Source organism: Tamandua tetradactyla, chromosome 14, assembly GCF_023851605.1.
Source record: "Tamandua tetradactyla isolate mTamTet1 chromosome 14, mTamTet1.pri, whole genome shotgun sequence".
Classification (NCBI taxonomy): Eukaryota; Metazoa; Chordata; class Mammalia; order Pilosa; family Myrmecophagidae; genus Tamandua; species Tamandua tetradactyla.
The window spans coordinates 79,966,371-79,990,664 of record NC_135340.1 but is presented as its reverse complement, the minus strand read 5'-3'; the positions used below and the strand labels follow the sequence as shown (position 1 = coordinate 79,990,664).

Below are 24,294 nucleotides of genomic sequence, written 5' to 3'. Positions count from 1 at the left end.
GTTCCTCCCCTTGAGGCTTCCTGAAGCTGCAGGCCTGTGCTCCATTGCTGGGCTAGGCTTGCTGGAGAGAACATGCATCGGAAGGGCTATGAAAAGGGCCTTTCCATAAATTTTCTATATGAGTTGACAGAAACTATAAGTTTTAAATCTGTTTTGTTGCTTCAGAGAGAGGTGGGGAAGAGGAAATGATTCACTTCCATTCAGTTCTGGAAATAACCATTGCTATATATCTACTGTATAACCCCTGCCATCCCAGGAGTTAATCCACCACTAATCCCTTGCCTGGAGGTTTTCAGCCCCGGAAAAGTGACCACTGTGGGTCTCTCCTCTGTGGCTTTTAGATGATTTTTCTAATATCCAAATTTAAGTGATCAGAATCACCTGTTGTAATTTACCCTTGAGAGTCAATTGGTAATGGCTTTGCTGTTTTCAGCTTTTCTGCATCCATCAGTATTATCACTGGCTGTGGCAGAATTGTGGACTGGGCCCCTCTCTCTCTCCCACATCTTTGAAATGCAGCTTACCTAGGTGTACACCTCTGGTTTCAAGAGGAAACTGAGCAAAAATATAGGGCAAATTCTTTTTTTAAACTAATTTTTAAATATTTACAAAAACAATGTTTTTGTCTATAACTTAGTTATAATATCATTAGAAATAGTTCAGAAAATGGTTGTGTTTATAGAGCGCCAGGGAACATATATAATCCTCTCTCTAGTAGTAGCAATTTTCACCTTTGTGTGTTTCCTCCCCATCTTTGCTTCAAGCATACATATTTTTGCATCATGTATTTAGAATTTTGTATTTTGATTTTTTTGCCTAATAATCTATTCCAAGTACTTTTCAGTTTTGCTGCAAATTGTCATAATTATCATTTTAAATGACTGTATCAAGTGAGTTAAATGGATGGACTGGGATTTAATTATGTGTTCTTTTCCTCATCTGACTCTATGCTGGCTGCCATGACAGTGTAGGATGCAGAATGCAGACTAAGAGGACAGTGGTGAAGGAGGTGGCAATGGCAGTTTCCACAGCTAGCTGTAACTCCCAATTTTTCCTTCCTTTATACCTGCCCTGTGGAGGGATCCTTGCAGCTGGCTTCAAGATTGAATCCTCTTTATGGAAGAGATTGAACTCTTATTATTTTCTATCTCTGTGCCAGGCACTGTACTAAGCACATTCTCTCAAATAATCCTGCAAGTCAGGGTTTATTCTCATTTTACATGTAAGGGTTTTGAAGAGGTGAGAAGAGGAAGCATCTTTACCAAAAGCTGTGATGGCCACAGGACGTGGAGCCTGTGCTCATGCTGCTGTGGCCTGGTCACTGCTTCTGGCTCCAGTTGTCCATACAGTTATGTGCATGGAGCCCATCCCTAAAGGCAGGAAGAGCTGATTTCCTATCTTTGGGGCATAGTATATGGGCAATCTCATTCCACCCATCCCCATGACACAACAGCTGCCCACAGTAACGGCTCTGGGTCTCTCTCTCCACAGCCTTACGACAGTCTGCCTACCTCACAGACCTGCTTCTTCCAGCTGAGGCTGCCACCCTACTCTAGCCAGCTGGTCATGGCTGAGCGCCTGCGCTATGCCATTAACAACTGCCGTTCGATCGACATGGACAACTACATGCTCTCAAGAAATGTGGATAACGCCGAGGGCTCCGACACTGACTATTGACTGCCGTGGGTGCCATCACCCCCCCTTTTTTTCTCAATAATGCTCACTTCCAATTTAACGTTGATATACTTTTATGGTAACTACATAGATGTTTTAGGAACACAAACCGACGTTATAAACAGTGGCCACACTTAGTTACTCTAAATGTAACAGAGAAATTAGATGTTTTTATTTTTCTGTGATTGTACAAAAAAAAGAGAGACAAAGTGCTTTCAGTCAGGTTTTTCCCTCCATATTTTTGGTCACTTTTGATAAGTTTGCATGGAACCATTTTGGTGCATTTTTAGTTGGGAATGGTACATTTTTTGTAAACCCACCCAGTGAACATGAAATTGTTCGTTGTGTATAATTGTTTATTAGAAAGGACAGTTTTACATGAATATTCATATATTTATTTTGTTTTAATTTGAATTGCCTGTGCAGGGTTCCATATGCAGAGAAATAAAGCAGATTCAGGAATTGGAGCATGGGCTGCTTTGTTATATCCAGTGGAGCTTCTGACTGAGAGTTGTCATCAAGGCAGATATTAGCCTAGATGAGATAGAAATAACTTTCAAGCTATTCTCACTTTGACAGCTTTTTTTGTTGTTGTTTTCATGGGCAGGCACCGGGAATTGAACCTGGGTCTCTGGCATGGCAGGCAAGAACTCTGCCTGCTGGCCCACCCAATAGCTTTTTAACCCCTTTCAGAAATATTCCTTCACATTGAGGGCAGAGATCTTTGCTTGGAAATGACATAGTAGAGGACCTTGTGGATACAGGAGCTACTGGAGGCAGGAAGCCCTCTTTTCTTTTGTTTTTCTGTTATCCTGGTTCTCTTCTCACTTTGTTTCTTCATCCCAGGTCCTTGCTTCAGTCACTCCACCTATCCTCTCAGCTCTACTCTTCTTCTCAGAGGCAGTGCTTGGGCACAGGATGCTGGATATCATGTGGTAGAAATCTTCTATGGCACATACATTCCCCGAGTGGATGGGTCCACTCCCCTTACCTCCTGCAGTCCTGTGGCCAGAGCATGCAAGAAGTATCTACCTTTGAAGGTTTCCTTTTATTAATTTGAAGACACACTTAAATTAAGGTTTGATTTTCATTTCATTTAGGGAGAACAAAATCATGGCAGTCTTAGGATTAGTGAAGAAATTAGTTAAAGCTTATCTGGCGTTAACCTCATTTTACAGATGAGGAAATTGAGGCTTATTTAGTAAGTGAAAAATCTGAGATTGTAATCCATGCAAGTCTGTCTGATTCCCGCTTCTGTGGTTTTTCTACTTGGCCACAAGGCAATTATCTGTTGTGAGATGGCCTTGGGCTATGTGGGAAGATGACTTAAACCCCCTTTGTTACAGTGGGCTTAAAATGTTATACACTAATAAGAGCCTTTCTTGAACAGCCACAACATGCCTACACTACAACCTATAATATAACCAAAGTATATTGTTCTGTCCCTGCCTGTGAAGAACTCAAGAAGACAAAAATATGCAAGTGATGGGATTAGAAAACTAAACACTTTATAATAACTTCTTACCTCTGCGGTGAATGCATCTAAGTAGGAAGAGGTACTTGAACAAGGACAGCTATTGCTAGTAGGCGCTTGGCAGTGAATGAGTAAATGTGTGAATTAACATGAGAATAATTTCATGTCTTTGAAGGATGGATGGTGGGAGTTGTGCAGGGGACTGAGGGAGGGATTATAGATATCTTGGTGCTTGAAACTAGCCCCTGTGGTCCTCCATGCTGTGCTTATTTGTTCGGGAGTATCAAAGTAAGCATGTGTTTCTGGAGAAAAGTGCCATCTTGAGAGTAGCTGTGAGGGCTCTAATTGCTGGAGGTATGAGCAGGAAGAGGGCAAACCCTTTGGGTAGTTTTTCTCCTTCATCTATAGCAAGGACATGCCACAAGCTGCTTCCAGTGCACCTCATGGACAAGGTCTTTGCTGACAGCCTGCTCAAAAGGGGTGCCAGACATAGAACCTTTCAGACAATTGTTCTCTACAAGGAAGATAGAAGGTGTGTGTTTTTGAAGAGAAATAGTGGTTTTGCCTGCTAAGATAACATGGGAAATGGATCTTTCCCCATGAGATATTTAGAACACTGACATCTTTGTTTTATTGAAGAGGCCTCTCTTGGAGTTGGGCCTCAAAGAGAGGGTATGGCTTCTGGGGAATCCTATGGGATCCATGATCTGATTGCTGTGCCAGTAATAGCATTGAAGGCTTTGAAGCCTCTGGCTTGAGGTTTTCACTCCGGGGGTGGGAAGACACTGCCCAGACCTCTGGGCTAGGAGGTAACTTCTCTTAGAAAAGATAGGCTGTCTGTGTGCTGAGATCCTGGATGGGAAGGGAGGAAAAATCTCTTAGAGCCTTTTGGGCTAGTTCTTGGTGAACAATGATTCTTCCCTTTTGCCAGACTGAAGGATACATCTTCAGTCTTAGCTTATTTTAATTAGTAAAAATGCCTCAAACTTTGTTGCTACAGTTTGCACTGACTGAAGTAGCAGGAGCACTCCCAGCAGGTGGACCCTCATGGTTCCAAGTCCTGTCATTGGAGCCTAATGATGGCTTCTCAGGAGGCCTGAGCCTGCAAGGATAACCTGCAAGATGCCTTCGCCTTTAAAGAGATGTCACATCTTTGTTGGAGTCCTGTCATTTCTTCATTTTCTTGACTTTTGGAAGCTCTGGGAGAGAAAGGGAGGCATGAGTCCCTGATCTGAGGATCTGAAATGGGCCTGGTGCAGGTGTTTGTTTTGGGTCCACTTTCACCCTCTGTAGAGGCTTGGTTTTTTGTATGTTTGCTAAAGTTACTCAGTTAACAAATACTTGAATTTTTTGACCTTTAAGCAGCCTAGAAAGAACTTTGTCAGCCTTTAAAATTAAGGGTTTCTCCAGAAGCCCTTTAGGATGTAGTTTTGTTCTGGCCCTCCAGACCCAGTGGCCCTTGTCCAGCACTGCCTGTGGATAGATAAAGGCTAGTCTGGTGGGCTTGTTTTTAATAAAAAGCAAGTCTTGGAGATAGAATCCTGAGCTGTGGGGAAAGTCTCTTGGGGTCAGATGGGTCAGGTGATCTACCCATTTACAGAACAGGAACTCCAGGTTGGGAGAGGGAATGTACTGGATCACAGGTATGTCCAGGCTGCAGGTGGGAGCTTTGGTTTCTTCTCAGCATACCCTGGTGAGGTGAAGGGGACCCAGCCAGTTCTCTCCAGACATTCAGCCTGTGCAAAAATGGGCCAGTGTGACCCTGCAAGACAAGTCTAGAGCACTACCTCCCTGCAGCAAGCTGCTGTCTCCCATGGAGAAATCCAGAGCCCCCTAACCTAAGAGTATGTGAACCTGATCCCCCTGTTGGCATTGAGGTTCCTATACAGACCTGCTAGCATGCTGTAGTGAATGGGGTCAGCCTCCAGCCGGGGCACTGCCTGGCTCCAGTGCTGAGCTTCTGTACCCTCCTCTTAGTTTTCCCTGTATGTGATCTTTGGCTGCTGGGGCCAAAACTGAGATTAAAAGAGCATTCTGAGAGCTGTGAAAAGTCTGTAATGTATTGTAGTAGAGGCTTGGGAAATCCCAAGCCAATTCAGCAGGCCTCTGGAACAGGATCGGGCTTTCCTCTCCCCTGGCTCACTCTTCCTGGGATCTTCCTTGGGCTTCCTTGATGGTTGTCTTGCCTTGAGCAATGCCTGCTGATAGAAATGTGCTCCTCAAAATCAGAACCTATGGGAGTGGGGTTCAGTCATCAAAACTCAAGAGAAAGGCTCTGTCCTCCAAGAAGCAGTCCTAGATTAACACACACAGATCCTCTGCACTTCTTTCCAGTGTCTTTGGGTTCTGCTAGGCACTTTTCTTTAACTCTCCATGGATGAGATGACCTCCCCCACCCCCTCCCTACTTTCCAGGCACTACACATAATCTTACAACATTACACATAACCTTGTAGGTTGTAACATTGATGGGAAGGTATTAGTCCCATTTTACCAATTATGAAACTAAGGCTCAGAGAGGTCATAACTTGTCAGACTCTCAGGTGGGTCCACAGTCCTCGTGTGTGCTGGTGCTGCTGCTCCTGCTGGGCCCAGGACCCCGGGCAGCCTCTGGAAAGTTGCATGTGTACCACTAGGGGCTCCTGGAGCTAGCGGGGTCACTGCAGTGTGCCAGCATCTGCCTTGGCCTACATGACCCACGGCTGTCACTGTGGCCTGGGCAGCTGCGGTCAGCCCCAAGACCCCACTGATCAGTGTTGCCATCGCCATGACTGTTGCTACAAATGTGCCAAGAAGGCTGGCTGCAGTCCCAAAATGGAGCGCTAATCCCGGCAGCATAAAGACCGGCAGATCCTTTGCAGGCCGGCAGAAAACAAATGCCAAGAATTCATCTACAAATGCAACCAGGAGGCAGCTCATTGCTTAGCAAAACTGGAGTACAACTTATGTGAGAGGGACTCAGCCAAGTATGACTGACTAACCCAACCTAACTTTTGCCCATTGAAATAAAACCCCTTTTCACTGATCAACAATGGTTCAGTTCTCTGCAGAAGGGAACTGAGGCCAAATGATAAAAGTCGCAGCACAAACATTTGCTTTTTCTCACTGGCCTGGAAGTCAGGGCTGGAAACTGTTTGGTTTCCAGTTTGATTAAGGTCAGAAGTCGTGTGCCTGTTTTATAAAACCACAACTGTTTTCATGGTATGACAGTGCTGGGTTTGGTAATATTTCTGAGATTCAAAATTTATGGAAAGGTGAGCTCTATCTTCTAACCTTTCCTGATGGTGAGAAGTCAAATATGAGTGAATATACAAGTAAGTGCCTGGTCTTTCTTTAGGTTCTGGAACCCAGCAGTAAACCAGATGGCATCATGACACCTACTCTCAGGAAGCTCAAAGTGGCATTAAGCTTGAGAAAGTATTTATTCCCCATCCCACTCTTCCTTTAATTCCAAGGCTAAAATGTATTTCTTGATTATGAAAGAAGCACATTTCATTGTTTGTTTGTTTTTAAAGAAAAATACAGAGGAATATAAAGTGGGAAAAAAATCACCTTACATCTCACAATCCAGAATAACCATTCTTAGTATTTTCATATGCTATCAGTCTTTTCTATACTTCCTTAAAACATAGTTGAGACCATACTGTATGATTTTCATAAGGCTTTCTCCGTGTCATTAAAAAAATATGTTTAGAGCCATGAGTCTCCATCATTGACTGCCTTCTGGGAACATCTCCCATGGCTCCCTTGGCTGAAGGACCCAAAGCTCTCCTGGAAGGTAGGGCAGAATGCATGCCTGTGGTAGATACAACTCAACGTATTTTCCCTTAGAAATAATGTTGTGCACAGCCATCACACAGCTTTAGTTCTGTGAGAGCTACAGTCTTGACATGTAGGTACCTGAGGGTTAGCCTGGGAATTTAACCCTTGTTTATGAAAGAACTTCACAGAAAAGGGGGGCCTCAGAGGAATTCAGGTTGAACCCACAGTGACTGCTGCTTTACAAACACAATCTCATAACCTTTACAAGAATCCTACAAGCAAGGTTCTCTTGCTGTCCCGAATAAACAGATAAGAAAACTTAAGGTTTGGAGGAGGCTGGCTTGCCCTCGGTTATAAGGCTAGAAAGTGAGGAATTCGCAATAGAAACCCAGAACCGCTAGAGCATGAAGCCCAAGATCCTCTTGCTTCACATCAACTCTTGGCAAACGGGGCCGGCTGGGAGTTGGGGCTTGTTGAAGTTAATGAAAGCAAAGCCCTGGAGTTTAAAGTCGTCCTGTTTTCAGACCAACATTTTACCTCCTGAAAACCTGAGCTTTTTCTCAATATTGTTTACAGTAGTGAGATAACAATAAAGTCCCTGCAGAGCATCTCCCCAGAATCCAGAACAATGGTTCCATCAACTAGAAGTGGCACTGTCCCACTCCACTGTAGCTGGTGGAGTGAATGTCCTGGGGCTGGGGTTCCACATGGTTACTCTGCTTCTGGGGTAAGTGCTGGCCAAGACAGGCCCAGAGGCAGCAACTGAACCCTTCAACAGTCCCAAAGGTGTCAGGAGGTGCTACTTACCTGCCCACATCTTCTGCATAGAAAAATTCCACCACCTCTGGGACTTAACCTGGATATCATCTCTGCTTGGGAGCCTAGCTCCTGCAAGGGCTGGATTGGGGTGGGGAACCTCCAGGTTGCATCTCAGCCTCATAATAACCTGTTCTTTCAGCAGCCACCCCTTATACATACTTCTGATTTCTATTTACCATCCCTACTTGCTCTTCTCCAGTCACACTGAACTCCTTGCTAGTCCACTAACACAGCAGCCATGTTCCTAGTCTAGAGCTTTTGCACTGACTGTTCTCTCAGTCTGGAATATTCTTCTCCCAGATGCTGATTCCCCTCTCTGCCTTGATATCTTTGCCCCAGTGTCACCTTTTCAATGAGGCTTACATTAGCAACCCCTCTTAATTTGCTTCCTCCTCACCCTTTGCCAACACTCCCCATCCCCCTTAGCGTATACTTCTGCCTCACTTCGTGCTCATTACCTTCTCATGTACCAATTATTTATCGTTATTCCCCCACTAGAATGTACAATCCATGGGAATAGAATTTGTCTCTTTTTCCAAGTATTTGTCCCTGAGTATAGGACAAGATCCTCTATAATTGGCCAAGGATGGGTGAAGGGACTTGCCAGAGATCATAGCAGACAATGGAGCTGGGAGTGTGGCGTCACCTATCACTGCACAGCATTCACTGCCTTCCCGACTTACCCAAGGTTTTCCCCAGGTAACCAGGATGGCTGTAATGGATGGATGGTCCCAGCACTGACCAGGAGGCTGCTGGGTGGCCGGGAGCCTTTACTTTGGTGGCTAAAGCCCTGAAATTGAGATTGAAAGTGAAGTGCCGGTGTTCAGCAAATCCAGTAGGTGAAAATCTAGCTTTGTATGAGCTGGTTATCCCATTATCAACACTTAAAAAGGGTTGCCTTTAATTTTCCAATCTTTCTGGTCTTTTATTTTTAATACTCCCCCTCCTTACCACGTGATAAGAGTAGAAAATAAGGTTAGCTATGCAGTTTATATTAAAATAACAACAGTGGGAGCAAATTTTCTAGACTTGCATGTGCAGTCACTTCTAGGAATGCACCTATCCCAGGCTGTCCTGGGCGCGCAAACAAAGCCGTGGGTGGGAACCCAGAGGCAGCAGGGCCTACGTTCCCGGAGCCATCCCTGGCAGGAGCCTTCATCACAGACTCGGCTGCTCCCCCAGGACCCCGTGCCTAAGGTTCCTGTCCTCCTCCCGCCCAGTGGGCGCAGTACAAAGGTCACTTTCCAGAGAGTCCAGGGCCTGCGCCACTGACGGTTCCTTCGTAAACGAGACCTGCCAGAGTAGCAGTGGAGGCGGCGAGGGCAGGACTCCACGACGCTGCCAGCGTCGCTCTGAGGCGACCGTGTCGCCCGCCCCCTTCCCAGGGAGCCTTGCGCGCCGCAGGTTTGGAGATCCCCGCGCCCTGGGAGTCGTCCTTCGCGCACCTCTCGCCGCTCTCCGAGCGCAGTGGGCTGCCCGGGAGAGACCCGGTCGGCGCCCCGATTGCACGAGGATAGTGTAGGCGTCTTCTGTTGCGAGAGCGCGCGGGGAAGGGAGCCGGGGGCACGACCTAGTATTTAGTAATGAGAAGCACCCGAATGTTCTCCATGCATCCGTTAATTTAATCTCCCATTCATCATATGTATAAAATCGTGATATGAGGTAGGCATCCCCATTTTGCAGGCAGGGAAACGGGCTCAGAAGAAGCAATGATTATTCTGGGAAGTGGAGGAACTAAGGTTCTAAGCCAGAATGATCTGACTTCCCGGTCCGCGCTCCCTCCGTCCCGGAGGACCTCAGCCGGGTTCCCTCCTCGTGGCCCCGCAGGTCTAGTGCAGCAGCACCTTGCGGACGGTCATACCGGGAGCTGACAGGCCGCGCGGAGGCTGGTCGGGGATCATGGTTGCGCTGTGTTCGGCCCGCAACAGGAGGCGTGGGCACGCGGCGCGCAGGCGGCGCAGGCCGGCCTCGCTCACGTTGCGGCAGAAGTCCACGTGCAGAGTCTGCAGCGCGCGCCCGTGCGCCGCCACGGCCGCCAGCGTGCGGTTGGTGACGCGTGCGCAGTTCTCCAGGCGCAGCGCGCGCAGGCGCGAGCAGGAGCGCAGCAGGCGCGCCAGGCAGTCGTCGGTGACGTGGCCGCAGCCCGCTAGCGTGACGGACACCAGGTTGGGGCACCTGTGGGGAGAGCGCGGTGACCGGAGGGGGAGGGACGTCCCAAGGCCGAGGAGGGCTAGGGTAGCGCCTTCCATGCCCCTTCCCCTCCCAGTTCAGGCCCCTTCCTTGGGCGCACTGGCTTATTACATCCATTGTAAAAGACTTGGGGGAACAAATCAGGTTATCTCAGCTTTACAGATGAGGAAGCAGGCTGAGACAAGTTAAAGGATCCCCCCCTGCTCTAGCCACACCAGCACCTCCCAACACTTGCTGGAGAGAAAAGATCTTTAGTAAAGTTAAAGTTGGCTTATTTGCAGTGTGATCTTGGCCAAGTCACTCAATTTTCGTCTGTGGAAGGTGTGTGTGTGTGTGTGTGTGTGTGTGGTTGTTGTGAGATTTGGGGTGTGCATAGGGCCTTCCGCAAGCAGTCATGACTCGCATTTTCTGGGAGTAAACTTGATAGCTTCCAGTCAAGAAGGACATGTCTCTCCTGTGGGGACCTTGGCTCCCTGAAGCCAGAGAGAGCTGGAGGCTGGCTTGGGGGTTCTCCTTTTCCCGTCAGCATTCCAATCAGCCTCTTGATTGCATGCACCTAGGGAGGGACACCTGTGCTCCCTTGTTTTTGGGGAAGGGGATAAGGAACTAAAATACACTGGTCATGGCCAGGTCTCTCACCCTGCACTCATGTTCCTAAATTAGGCGCCTTCTCCTTTCATCTGCACATCAACCCATTGCCCCCAGGTTTATGAATGAAGAAACTGGCTCAGAGAGCTCAAATGACTTGTCTGTGCTGCTCGCACTCCACTCTTCTGCTACCTTATCTCAGTTGGCCCACCCAGAGGATCAGGGTGTGGGTGATTTATTTGCTGACAGGGCATATCTGAACCTTGGTGAACCACTTCCTCATCTGTAAAGTGACAGTTTTTACCTTCGTGGAGGTCATGAGGATTAGGTGTTTAAGCCCCAAGGGTGTTAAGTTGAACCCTTCCCCCTAGAACCTTTAGAGTCTGTTGCAGGAAGAAACCAGAGAAAGTTTCCCTGCTCAGCTTCTCCAAAGAGCTGGTTGCCCAAAGAACCAGATTCCTCCATAGATACTTATGTGCTGCTGCTGCTGTTTAATCCCCTTACTCTCTGAGATAAAGGGATGTCTCCCATGTTACAAGTGAAGGAAAGAGATTGAAAGAATTTAAATTTTTGGACTTGGGTCATGTGGCCTAACAGTCACAGAGCTGGGTGACAGAACCAGAGCCCTGATATCAAAGCCTTTTGTTCTTTTTGTGACACCAGGCCCTTTGCTTGACCCAGCCAGCCAGCCAGCCTGGGAGGCAGGCCTGCTCCACATCTTGCTGATTTGGGAGCTTAACCCTTGTTCTCTCACACCAAGAATGGAGTAACTTCAGGGCAAGCCTCCAACTTTTGTTTTATACATATCACCCTCCAGTCTGATTTCTGGGCCTTGTGTAAACTGATCGAAATGACCTGGTCCATTCGTGGGCCAGTCCCAAGTCCACCTTCTGTTTTCTTTGCACCAGCACAAAAAAAGAAAGAGGGGGGCATGAGGGGTGGGAAGTGGGCACTACACGATTTTGGTACAATCCTGTCATGCTGCCAGTCAACAGCAACTCTTACACCTGGGTGGCAGCAAACTGGCTGAGTCTAGTTTTCTGTTAACAGCCAGGCCTAGCTTGTTAGTGATCAGGGGGTGTATTTCTTCAAAGTCAGGACAGGCTTGATAAAAGCACAGTAAGAGCCTGGTAAGAAGTGTTCTTGATGAGCTGCTCTAATCAGGAGGCTGTGACTGTAGAGGGAGCCTGGCCAGGTAACTCAGTCTCTGTGCTCACAGTAGCATTGCCAGATAACAGACAGAATGTATTTGGAATATAATTGTACTAAGAAGTTATTCATTGTTTATCTGAAATTCGTATGTAACTGGGGATCCTGTTTTTCTTTGCTACATCTGGCAACCCTGGACCATGGGCATATCATACAAGCTTTCAGCACCTCTGTTTACTTGTTTGAAAAATTAGGCTTAAACACACTTCCTAGTGCTACTAGCTGGTCTCTGAGGATATCATTATTTATTACCACCTTGACCCCCAGGTTGGCTGGGCTGTTAGATAACCCAGAGCACTATTTCTCCCCTTCCTGAGCACACTTCAAAGGCCTTGGGGTCTGCTTGTTAGGGAGAGTGGTGGGGTAAGCCGATTGCTGTGTCCGGAACCCCTTCTCAGAGCTTGACCTTGAAAATCCAGGCCCAGCTGGACCCACCCTGCCCTTGATGACTGCCAAAGAGGACAGCTGCCCAAGGGACAGTGACAGCTGAGGTCCCAGTTCTGTCTTTGCGGAAGCAGCTCCAGGACCTGCAAGGCAGGGAGGAGGATTACAATAGTTTCCCCACAGCCTTTGTCTGTCTTGTGTGTATTCTACTGTGATTGGGGTCTGGCTGTCTGATATGGGCCTAGTCTGAGGTGCCCCGAGATGGAGCTATCTTGGTATGAAATTTGCTCTTCCTCAGCCCCCCGAGCCTCACAGGGCTCTGGAGGCCATAGAGCCTCCTAAGCTAGTGGCGCTCTGGAGGCTGGCCTACCTGTCGCACACCTGGTGGAGGAAGTCATTGACCAAGTTCTCGTGCCGGCCGCAGATGCTCCTCTGGAAGGTGCTCTTGAACCAGTCTTCAATGCTGCACACCTGCACCCGGCTCGAGTGCCAGCAGATGGAGAGGCTTCTGAGTGCCGAGCTCAGGAGGAAGTTGTCCTTCTTGAGTTCCGTGAGGGAATGAAAATGTAACAGGGGCCACAGTGCAGGGTCCTCAAACACATCCTGGAACTGGGAGCAGGTCCTGGCGAGGTTCTTCCTGCTGTCCTTGTCCAGGAAGGAAAAGAGGTGCAGCAGGCACTCCCGGTTGAGCTGGGTTATGTGCATGGTGAGCAGCGGCCACGTTCGAGTGCTACGCTGGGGATGAGGGACCTGACCTGCCTCCTGCTCCTCCTCCCTAGCTCTGTGCTGGTGGACATATATGGTTGAGGAATGGTGTTTATTTTTGGCTAACAACTGGTGCTGAAGCTCTGAGGAGGGCTGAAAAGAAAGGCCGGAATTCAGACATACGTGCAACAGTCTGTGGTTCGGCTTATGTTCAGACGGATTGAAAATCCTGGCAAAGAGGCAGCCTATTGAAGTTAAATAGTTTCCTTAAAAGGGATTTCTTTTCCTTTTAGTTGACAGTAGTGTTTAGCAAAGAACTTTTTTTTTTTTTACTTTTCCAGAGGAATTTTCGTCAAGATGGCTGGCTGGTCCAGCTATTTGGTCTTGCAGTCTCTGTACTCACTGTGAGGGACTCTAATTGTAGATATTAACTGTTTTTATTTTATAGTACCTCAATATGGGCTTTATTATTAGAAAGAATAAAAGCTTTATTAGAAAGAACCCTGTTGATAAAAGGCTAAGGATGGCAGGGTTTTGGGTTCAGAGCTGTAAACAGAGTACATGGGTAATGCCTCTTCCCCATGTGTTTTTTCCTTTCTTTCTTTCTTTAAACTTTTTATTTTGAAATAAGTTCAAACTTAACAGGACAGCTGCAAAAATAATACAAAACCCATACAGAGAACTCCAGCATAATCTCCACCCCAGATCCTCAGATCCACCAGTTTTAACATTTAGCCACATTTGCTGTATCGTTTTGTCTATTTATCTGTTTTCTGCACATTTGAGGATAGATACATCATGCTCTTCGAACACATAATACTTCCATGTACATTTCCTAAGAATAAGGATATTCACTTACATAACCATCTTTAGTTATCAAGTTCTAGAAAGTTAATGATAAAAAGTTTACAGTCTGTATTCCAATTTTTTTCGTTTATACCAATAATGACCTTGTGAGCCTTTTCTTCTCTATTAGTAGATCTTTTCCAGATTATGTATTGCATGTAATAGTCCTTGTCTCTTTATTTTTTTTGTTTTAGTGTGGAAATATGTATGCAACATAAACTTTCCCATTTTAGCCACTCCCAAGAATACTGTGGGTTGCAGTGGGGTGATCCCATTCAGTGCTGTGCTGCCCTCCCACCATCCATTAACAGAACGTTTTCATCACCCCAAACAGAAATGGTACCCCCATTATGCATCAACTCCCCACTCCCCCCGGTAACTTGTACTCAACTGTCTGTCTCTATGAGTTTGCATATTATAACGATCATATAAGTGGAAGCATATAAATCAGACTCCTTGTGTCTGACTTACCTCACTCAACATGGCATCTTCAGGGTTCGTCTTTGTAGTGGTGCATGTCAGAAAGTATTTCTTTTTACAGCTGAGTGATAGTCCATTGTATGTATGTACCACATTTTGTTTATCTGTTCATATTTTGATGGACATTTGGGTTGCTTCTGATGGAACTAACAGAAAACAGGAAACTGGCCTGACCTGTCCAAACTGACCTAACCTTTTGCGGCTGATTGAGCTCCACCCACCCTGGCGAACTAGGGAGCCTGCCTATTCCAAACAATTTCCCAAACATACCAAACGTTTAATCACAGACATTTAACCACAGAGACATTGTTCTTTTTTTTTTTATTTTTCTCGATTTCAGCAAGCCCTGCTCTATAAATACGCCACCCTCCCTGCCGTTAGCGCACTGTCAGCCAGCCCTACAGGCTCGACTGCCCCTCGGGCTCCCCCTCAGCGATAACGCACCATGATGGGGGGTCCGGCCGCCCCTTCTGTGCGTGCTCTCCCCCCTACACCTTCACTTTCCTTTCTGCTTTCGCCTTTGGGCCACTGTGAAAGATACTGATGTGAACGCTCGTGTGCAAATATGAGTCCCTGCTTTCAGTTCTTTGCTGGGTCTCTAACTTTCTGAGGAACCGCCAAACTCCCGTTTTACATTCCCACCAGCAGTGCATGAGGTTCCTATTTCTCCACATCTCAGCCAGCACTTATTTCTCTCTTTTTAAAAAGTCGTCATTCTAGTAGGTGTCAAATAGTGTTTCATTGTGGTTTGCCTTGCATTTTCCCAATGTTAAGGATGTGCAGCATCTTTTCATGTGTGTGTGTGTGTGTTTTTCTTTTTTTGCCATTTGTATGATCTTTGGAGAAATGTCTATTCAGGTCCTTGCCCCATTTATTAGTTGGGCTGTTTTTGTTGTCGGGCTGTAAGTGTGTTATTTTTGAATAGTGGTTTCTAAGATAGACTGATCTACTTCCAAATCCTGCTGCCCTTCACTAGGCAGAGGGATTTTCTTGGCCTCCTCTAAACTCTATTTTTACTTAAAAAAAGTAAATACTTTTTCTTTTAAGAAAAACTGTTTTTTCTTAAAAGATTTAACTGAAGTGGCTTATCTTTCTTTTATGTATATATATGTGTATTGTAAACTTTACTTGGCTTTACATTTTCCAATTATATGCCCTTATACTATACCTAACCTGTATTTCTCAAAGTGTCAGGGACGGATGAGGTAGCAATTTCTTAATACAAACTGCTTGAAACAATTTTAAATTAAATTGAGTCTGTACCTGCCCTTTAAGCCAGTCAGCAACACACATCCTTTCTTTGTGACTGTTTTCATTTCCTCATTGGAGAAGCAAAGGGTCATCCTCCTGCCCCCTTTGACTTCTCTCTAAGAAAGTTTCCTGGAGATACTATCCCTTAATTTCTCCTTTTCTGAAGTACCTGAAGTTTCACAACGTGGTGTATGCATTTTCCGGTACTGCTTCACTTGTAATCCTATGACCGTATGCAGAACATAATTCCCCTGCTATGAATTCCTAGCTCTGTTTACTGGAATTGTTGGGGGTCAGGGCTGATAGAAAAGATTACATTGTGCCTGTGCATAAGTGAGTTGAGAGAACAGTTTTTCCTCTGCTAAATCAAGGAACACAACTTCAGTGGTCATCTTTGTTTCTCCTCCCCATTTAGTTGGAATTGGAGGGAATGGAAATACTTTGGTTACCGATTGTGTTGAGTGACATACTTGAATTAACTATGCTGCACCCATTTCTAAAACTAATACTTGGTCAGGCCTGGTGCAGCCTGGCCTTTATAAAAGCAAAAAGCAGCTATGGAAAGAAAAAAGATTCATTCTAGACCATTCCCTTCCTCTGAGAAGCTGGTCCTGCTTCACTTAACCCACCACCGCCAATATGAAATAGAAGTGGTGACAGTTCTTAATATAAACCAACTAAAGGACAGAAGCGTTTCTCAAGGAAGCAATAACTAGCTCTGTGACTATTTAAGCTAATCAAAGTAACTGAGCAAAATTATAGCTGAATCATCTATTTTGAGTTCTGTCTGGTTTTATTTCTCTACTCAAAAGGTAAGCTGCCACACCACAGGCAGGTTTAATGGAAAGCCTTATTATCTCCCTCAGTCCTTTCCAAATCAGTACTTTTCATGGAGGACTGACCCCTGGAAATAGGCAGTTCTGTTCAGCTTAAAAGGTAGAACAGTGTAATCATGCCTGCTGCTGGCAAGAGTCATTTTGCTAATCATGGCCTCCCAGCTGCACTGCTGTGGCCCTGCTGTAACAGCAAAAGACCTGCCTCAGGTTAAGCAGGGCCAGTGTTTAAAGCCTTTGTTTCTCCTCCAAATGGGAGAACAGTGGGGCTAGTGGTCTGCATGCTGGCGGGGTGGAGCTTGACTCATACCTAGGGGAGTTGATTAAAAGGACTTTCCCAAAGTGCCTTTTCTTTTTGCCTATCTGGAGCCATGCAGTAGCTCCAAGATACCTCTCAAGAGACCTGGAGGTAAAACAGTTTGAGCTGGGAGCACTTCTCTCTTTAATTTTAGCAGACTGATTGGAACAGGAAAATAAGTAGAACACAAAAACCATGGGTATGGAAAACAGGGCTGATCTTGTTTTTGCTGTTTGCAGGGGGACATGGGGACCAAGAGATAGTGTCTTGGCACTTACCTTAAAGCAGCCTATTTATTTTTTTAACAGTAGCCTGTTTTACTTAAAATGACCAGGGCCCAAAAACTGATCACTTGGGGTAGAGCCTAGCTCTGAAGGAGGCAGGGAAACCTCGTTTTCATAGTATCAGTAGTTGCATATAAATCTATTTGACAAGAGTGAGCAGCACCTCAGGCATTTGATCACAGGCGCTAAAGGACTTTCCTGGCTTCACCCAGCCCTTACAGGTCATTTCATCCTGGCCTGGGTGCAGCCTGAAGTCGTGGGGATTCTGCAAGAGCTTGGTACCTGTTGACTGACAGCTTAAGCAAGTTCTGTATAATTTACTTTACTCCATTGAAAGTTGTTCAAAATATTAGTCAAAAGGAAAGAGACCAGGGTTTTAATGATACTTTCCATAAAACAGTTCAAGTTGGTGAAGCAGAAAAGTGATGTGATTACAACTTAAAATGAATTTAGTTACTCTGATAATTAAACAATCCTTGGCATCATACAAACTGGGATTGGTGGAAAATGATCACATTACAGCACGGTTGATACTCCTGGAGGGCCATGTGGACTCCATCATGCTCAGACCTGAGGGGAAAGGTGCTGTACCCAGTGATGAGATGCAAAGACACCACCACGTGACAGCCTGACACATGCCCACTTCCCCTTCCTGTGCTGTGGGCATGTTCCTATGGCTACACCCAGTCCCTGGGACCCAGGCCCTGGCTGCAGACAGAGTTGACTCATGAGCCTTTCCAGGACCTGAGAGAAAGAGGCCACTTGAGCAACAGAGGGTACAGGAGAGAAAGTAGAGTAACTTCGAAGTTAAAGTGTGATAGTTATATGTAAATAGACTTAGGTACACTAAACCAATGAAGGAGAGGTTTGGCTTTAAGAAATCAATAGGCGAGTTCCGGAGAAGATGGCGGCTTAGTAAGACGCGCGGGTCTTAGTTCCTCCTCCAGAAAAGCAACTAAAGAAACAGAAACAATACGAAACAGCTCCTGGAGTCACGACAGAGACCAAAAAGACAGCGTACCCCATTCTGGAACAGCTGAACGGGCAGGGAGAATCTGCTGCGGTGAGATACCCGAGGGGTGCGCGTTTTCCCGGCCGGGGCGGCTGGCAGCTGGGGTCCCCTCCACGCACGTGGCTCCCCGGTCTGACTGGGAACGTTGGATAGCGGGGCCCTCCCGTCACGCTGGGCGTTTCGGGCCAGCTGGGCAATTAGGACCGGCACTCTCCCAAGCTGCGGTGGCCAGCGACCCCCGCCTCCACACGCTGTTTCCCGGGCCGACTGCGGTGCAGACAGACGAGCGCCACGAGCGCCACCTACTGGGCAGGAAAAGAAAAACAGAGCCCAGAGATTTCACAGAAAAACCTTTCAACCAGCTGGGTCCCACACCCAGGGAAATCTGATCAAATGCCCAGACACCATCAGAAAATAATGGATGACGCTCGGAAAATTGAAGATATGGCCCAGTCAAAGGAACAAACCAATAGTTCAGATGAGATACAGGAGCTGAGACAACTAATGCTGAATATACGAACAGAAATGGAAAAACTCTTCAAAAACCAAATCAATAAATTGAGGGAGGACATGAAGAAGACATGGGCTGAACAAAAAGAAGAAATAGAAAATCTGAAAAAACAAATCACAGAACTTATGGGAGTGAAGGACAAAGAAGAAAAAATGGAAAAAACAATGGATACCTACAATGGTAGATCTAAAGAGACAGAAGCTACAATTAGTGAACTGGAGGATGGAACATCTGAATTCCAAAAAGAAACAGAAACTATAGGGAAAAGAATGGAAAAACTGGAGCAGGGGATCAGGGAACTGAATGACAATATGAAGCGCACAAATATACGTGTTGTGGGTGTCCCAGAAGGAGAAGAGAAGGGAAAAGGAGGAGAAAAACTAATGGAAGAAATTATCACTGAAAATTTCCCAACTCTTATGAAAGACCTAAATTTGCAGATCCAAGAAGTGCAGCGCACCCCAAAGAGAATAGACCCAAATAGGTGTTCTCCAAGACACTTACTAGTTAGAATGTCAGAGGTCAAAGAGAAAGAGAGGATCTTGAAAGCAGCAAGAGAAAAACAATCTGTCACATACAAGGGAAACCCAATAAGACTATGTGTAGATTTCTCAGCAGAAACCATGGAAGCCAGAAGACAGTGGGATGATATATTTAAATTACTAAAAGAGAAAAACTGCCAACCAAGACTCCTATATCCAGCAAAATTGTCCTTCAAAAATGAAGGAGAAATTAAAACATTTATAGACAAAAAGTCACTGAGAGAATTTGTGACCAAGAGACCAGCTCTGCAAGAAATACTAAAGGGAGCACTAGAGTCAGATACGAAAAGACAGAAGAGAGAGGTATGGAGTAAAGTGTAGAAAGAAGGAAAATCAGATATGATATATATAATACAAAAGCCAAAATGGTAGAGGAAAATATTATCCAAACAGTAATAATGCTAAAAGTTAATGGACTGAATTTCCCAATCAAAAGACAGAGAATGGCAGAATGGATTACAACCCAGCAATACCACTGCTAGGTATCTACTCAAAGGACTTAAGGGCAAAGACACAGACGGACATTTGCACACCAGTGTCTATAGCAGCATTATCTACAATTGTAAAGAGATGGAAACAGCCAAAATGTCCATCAACAGACGAGTGGCTAAACAAACTGTGGCGTATACCTACGATGGAATATTATGCAGCTTTAAGACAGACTAAACTTATGAAGCATGTAATAACATGGATGGAACTAGAGAACATTATGCTGAGTGAGTCTAGCCCAAAACTAAAGGACAAATACTGTAAGGTCCCACTGATGTGAACCGACATTCGAGAATCAGCTTGGAATATATCATTGGTAACAGAGACCAGCAGGAGTTAGAAACAGGGTAAGATAATGGGTAATTGGAGCTGAAGGGATACAGACTGTGCAACAGGACTAGATACAAAAACTCAAAAATGGACAGCACAATAATACCTAAATGTAATGTAACTAGGTTGGAACACTGAATGAAGCTGCACCTGAAATATGGTTTTTTGTTTGTTTGTGTGTTTGTATCTTTTGTTTTTGTTTTTTCTTTTTCCTTTTTATATATATATATATTTTATTAGTATTATTTTAATTCTCTTCTCTATATTAACATTCTATATCTTTTTCTGCTGTTTTGCTAGTTCTTTTCCTAAATCGATGCAAATGTACTAAGAAATGATGATCATACATCTATGTGATGATACTAAGAATTACTGAGTGCATTTGTAGAATGGAATGATTTCTAAATGTTGTGTTAATTTCTTTTCTTTTTTTTGATTAATAAAAAAAATTAAAAAAAAAAAAATCAGCCATAAGAAATCAATAGGCACCCAACCCCAGAAACCAAGCTGCCGATCAGGTTCCATAGGTAAGGTACACAATTAACACTTAACAGGGGCCAGTGCACTTTACTGTTTTAATTCTATTACATTTGCCTTCACTATACACTGAGTAGAATACAGTGGATAAGCAAAGGTTTCTGCACGATGGAGAGATTTATGTTGCCTCAAACTGTTTTTATCACCCCCCATGTGGGAGGACTTCTAAGAAAGTTTTCTTGTTCCAAGGAGCCATGTGGCTCGGTGTAAGGCCCTGCCTCAGTGTAAGCTCTGGAGCAAGAAGCCACAACATGCTAGAGACAACCTGGTGCAGGGAGAAGGCTCTGAAGAGCACATAGAAATCAGTTTTTCAAATAGGTGTGATAAGACTGCAAAGTTAAATTTCTAAAATACAAATTTTACACATTAACGTCACTGGTATCCAGTGAACAATTCAAATGGATCCAGTCACTTTTTTCCATTTAGCCTTCCTGATATCATCAGCCAAACAGTTCTGCTTAACTAAAATCAAGGAGTGAACATACCACGAAAATTCAGAGATGCGTCCACTTCTTAAGCCAACAGTGTACCCAAGAAAGTAGTTTGTTGCTAAATTCCATTTGGTATAAAAAGAAACTTTCCTTCACCAGCATGAACTCTGCATGTTCAGAGAGATTAAAGATGTAAGTGCAAATGTCAGAAGTAACAATTGTCCACCTCCTAAACAAAACAAATTAGATTCACAGGAGATACTGAGTAAGATCAAAGGAGATTGCATTTCAGGTTCAATTAAATGTGCTGTTAATATATTGACATATTAGATCAAATTGTGAAATTGCCATTTTTGTAGGTCAAAAACAGTCAAATGTCAGTTTCATATGGTTCAACCTAATATAATTTGGCAATGTTCAACTATTCTGTTTCCCTGTTAATTACTGTCTAGGACTCTGTTTCCAAGGTGTAAGACGTAAACATGGATGGTAAAACATTCTTCTCAGGAGTGCTAGTTTAGACTAGCTTTGGCCAAGGAGACTCTATGTAATAGTGACAGTGACAGAAATGTTCTAGACCTGTACTATCCCTGTCACACGTGGCTGTTGAGCACTTCACATGTGGCTGGCTAGTGTGACTGTGGAGTTGAGTTAAATTATGATTTTAATTAAAATTTGCATTTGAATAGGCACAAGTGGTTAGCAGCTACTATACTGCAGTGTAAGTTAGAATTAAATCCAATTTGCTCCTTATCATTTAAAGTGTTTATCTAGCTGATGTGTTCTGCTCCCCAAAAATGTGGGGTTTTCCCAGCCAATACTAAAATGGAAAGCTTTTGCAACTTCAAATATCCAACACAGGAGTACAGCCATCAGTGGCATTGACTTTTCTTTTACATTCATACACTTAAAAAATCTTGACTGTCTTTTAATAGAAAAAACAAGATTACCAAAAAGTTTGGTTGGCTAGTTTAACATGAAATACATTCTGTCCTTTGCAACAGCTTGTGGATAATTGATAAGGGAGGAAAAGTATGATCGGGACAAGAGATGAACATGAAAACAATGTGTGGTCCTATACTTACAAGCCGATTTTGGAAATCCTGTGCATATAGGCCTGTTATCTCTATCTCTTAATGATTTACAAGTATGCCACCACCACCCCAAAATCAACGCAGTGGCTTAGATCACTTGTGGAAATCACTTTTTTTTTTCCTGGAAATGAGCTTTTTAAAATGGGATTCTGGTTCCAGATTTCAACCTGAGTAAAGTCTTAATAGCGCTTGTTGTCCATGTTGTTATTCCTGAAAACAAATTTTAAAACAAAAATGTAAAAAATTTAAGAATAGAATTTACTTACTCAAAGTGAGAATATTTTCAACTTGCTGTGCTCTCAGGCTAGGCCAGTGAGAGTTTGTATAATCCAAAGAAGCAAAGACTTGCTTTCTTGCCATGGAAGCAGGCCCAACAGTAACCACCTGAGGCACACATATGGTGGTCAAAGTCAACTCTGGAGGTTTAGCATCTCATCCTCAACTGGCCAAGCATGAAGTAACTCTAAAAAGTGGGCATACATTTATTCCAGATGCAACAACTAGTAGAGGAATTAGGTGCTGATTAAAAAAGGCAAGCAGACCCCATGATTTTATCTCACTGGATAACATCTCTACCATGTAGCTGAGTCCGATCTTTAAACACTAAAGGAATTTGGTCTTATTTGGACTTTTCTGTACTCTCATCCTATCTCTCTCATGAAAATACAAACAATACCCCCAAACCAAATGAACCAACACATTTATTTAGTTAGTGCTGAGAGGCAGCAGCCAGCAGCCTTAAGAGAGCCCAAGAGCAGCAATTATCAAGGTCTACGTAATGATGTCCTCTTAGTTATCTTTTACAGGCAAAAAGAATGATTACTGAGCCCTGAGAAATCCTGTGGGCCACAGGTCATGTGCATACATGATCCTTGATTTAGAGCTGACCTGACCTCCGTTACAGTGAAAGGCAGCAGGCAGTTGGGTATGTTGCTGTTCATGATCAGGAACGTATCTTGCTTTCGGCATGTGAGAGTAACAAAAGCATTGATGTAAATGTGTCTCAAAGTGAGAACGGAAAACATTTATATAAAAAATCAAATAGAACTAAATTCTGGAAACTAAATATAAAAATTGAATTATTACAACTAAAGCAGCAAATCAAAATGTCTGCTGAGGTTTTTAGGTAGAACTAAAAAAACAAACAAAAAAAACTAGTTGGTGCCCATGTTCAGTAAATCACTACCACTGACAAAAATAAAACAACTCAAAATAGGAAACCGAAAAGTGCATAATGAAATTAAATCTTGGATCAAGTATTTATGGAAAATTGGAAATGTTTGTCCGCTATAGTTGATGAATAATGATTTAGAGGAGGTATTAAAGTTTATCAGATCCAGCTTTGGCCTGGCGTTCCACATAAAAAAGGATGTAGGCCTTTGCCTTCACAACGGTCTCTTCATCAGTCAGTGTTACAGTACTGTCATTGAAATGGAACCAGCGACCTTCATGAGTTGCATATGCTGTGTAATGTCCAGAACCAACCCTGTAAAGAAAAGACAAAAGATCAAAGAGAAAACACGTGCAGAAATCACAAACGGATCTATACAACCATATGATCTGTTAGATATTCAAGAAATTTTCACAAGTACTAACATTAAAGAATAAATCCTAGTGACTTTCTGTTTATGACGGTTGCTTGAGCTCATATGTTCTCCTCCCCCAAATCCCCTGAAATGAGAAGGAATATATTGACAGTGGAAAAGAGGGATGAGTGCCAACAATGGACCAGAAGTACAGAATCTCATAGAAGACATAAAACTGTTGGCACTGGATTAATGGGTAAAAAAAGAGCCAAGGAACTCTCACCCCAACAGACACAGGTCTTTAAGGCCTATGGAAACATAGAAAACTGAGTACCAGATTTCCCAACAGAGTATTAGAAAAAACCCAAGTTTAAAAAAGCAGTCTTCTTCCAAGGAAACACTACCTTCCCCCCACTCCACACCACTTTGGCCCTCAAGGGCTTTTCCCTGTTAAATGATCCACTTCCTCATGTGCAAAGCCCTGAGTCATCCTGCTCAGGCAGGGAAAGGGTCTGCAGACAGAATAGACCTTCGTAACTGCTACGAAAACGCCTACCATTTATCAAACATGATCAATAACATCCTTCATTTATTACAATTCTAAATAAACCACCATGAATCATCAGACTCTTTAGGGGGTAAAAATAGTACGAAAGAGAAATGCTAGGAAGACCAAGTTAAGTAATTAATCACTGAGGAGACAATTTAATGCAGGATACCAAAGAGAACTTTTAAAATTCTAATTATAAGTACCAATGGTATCAAGAAGATAATATAACATAAATTACGAATAGCCTGTTAGGAAAAAAGTTCTCAGGAAAAAACATGATTGCCACGACAGAAATTTCATGGAGGAGGTAATCTTCAGCTTGGACTCAGCTGAGTCCCCAAGTGGGGATTTGAAAAAATAAACCATGGTGATCTTAAATAAAAATGGCAATCACTAAAGATGGATCCAGGAAATTCACTATATTTTTACTAGGGATTTTAAAAGAAAGAATAGAGGATGGAAGAGAAGAAATAACA

At 44.1% G+C, this 24,294-nt stretch overlaps 3 protein-coding genes and 1 long non-coding RNA gene across 17 annotated transcripts in view; 2 read left to right on the top strand and 2 right to left on the bottom strand.

Moving 5' to 3' along the window:
- HERC1 (HECT and RLD domain containing E3 ubiquitin protein ligase family member 1) overlaps nt 1-2,141 on the top strand; it is a 291,819-nt gene extending 289,678 nt beyond the window's left edge. For all 12 annotated transcript variants that reach the window (XM_077128149.1, XM_077128154.1, XM_077128157.1 and 9 more), the window contains one exon: nt 1,492-2,141. In XM_077128149.1, coding sequence (XP_076984264.1) covers nt 1,492-1,677 — 186 coding nt within the window. In that variant the 3' untranslated portion in view covers nt 1,678-2,141. The remainder of the gene's footprint in view (nt 1-1,491) is intronic.
- FBXL22 (F-box and leucine rich repeat protein 22) lies at nt 1,270-13,050 on the bottom strand. Of its 2 annotated transcripts, XM_077128162.1 has the most exons (3): nt 12,470-12,857; nt 9,590-9,903; nt 1,270-8,518 (listed from the first exon to the last, which is right to left on the bottom strand). In XM_077128162.1, the coding sequence occupies exons 1-3, from the start codon at nt 12,802-12,804 to the stop codon at nt 8,511-8,513; spliced, it is 657 nt and encodes a 218-aa protein (XP_076984277.1). In that variant the 5' UTR covers nt 12,805-12,857; the 3' UTR covers nt 1,270-8,510. The 2 variants fall into 2 exon arrangements, with proteins under 2 accessions (XP_076984277.1, XP_076984278.1); XM_077128163.1 differs by having other exon boundaries at nt 1,270-9,903; nt 12,470-13,050.
- LOC143656231 (uncharacterized) overlaps nt 9,832-24,294 on the top strand; it is a 41,150-nt gene continuing 26,687 nt past the window's right edge. The window contains exon 1 of the long non-coding RNA XR_013162435.1: nt 9,832-9,893. This is a non-coding gene — a long non-coding RNA (uncharacterized LOC143656231). The remainder of the gene's footprint in view (nt 9,894-24,294) is intronic.
- Nucleotides 22,426-24,294, bottom strand: part of USP3 (ubiquitin specific peptidase 3) — a 144,989-nt gene continuing 143,120 nt past the window's right edge. For both annotated transcript variants that reach the window (XM_077128161.1, XM_077128160.1), the window contains one exon: nt 22,426-23,228. In XM_077128161.1, coding sequence (XP_076984276.1) covers nt 23,063-23,228 — 166 coding nt within the window. In that variant the 3' untranslated portion in view covers nt 22,426-23,062. The remainder of the gene's footprint in view (nt 23,229-24,294) is intronic.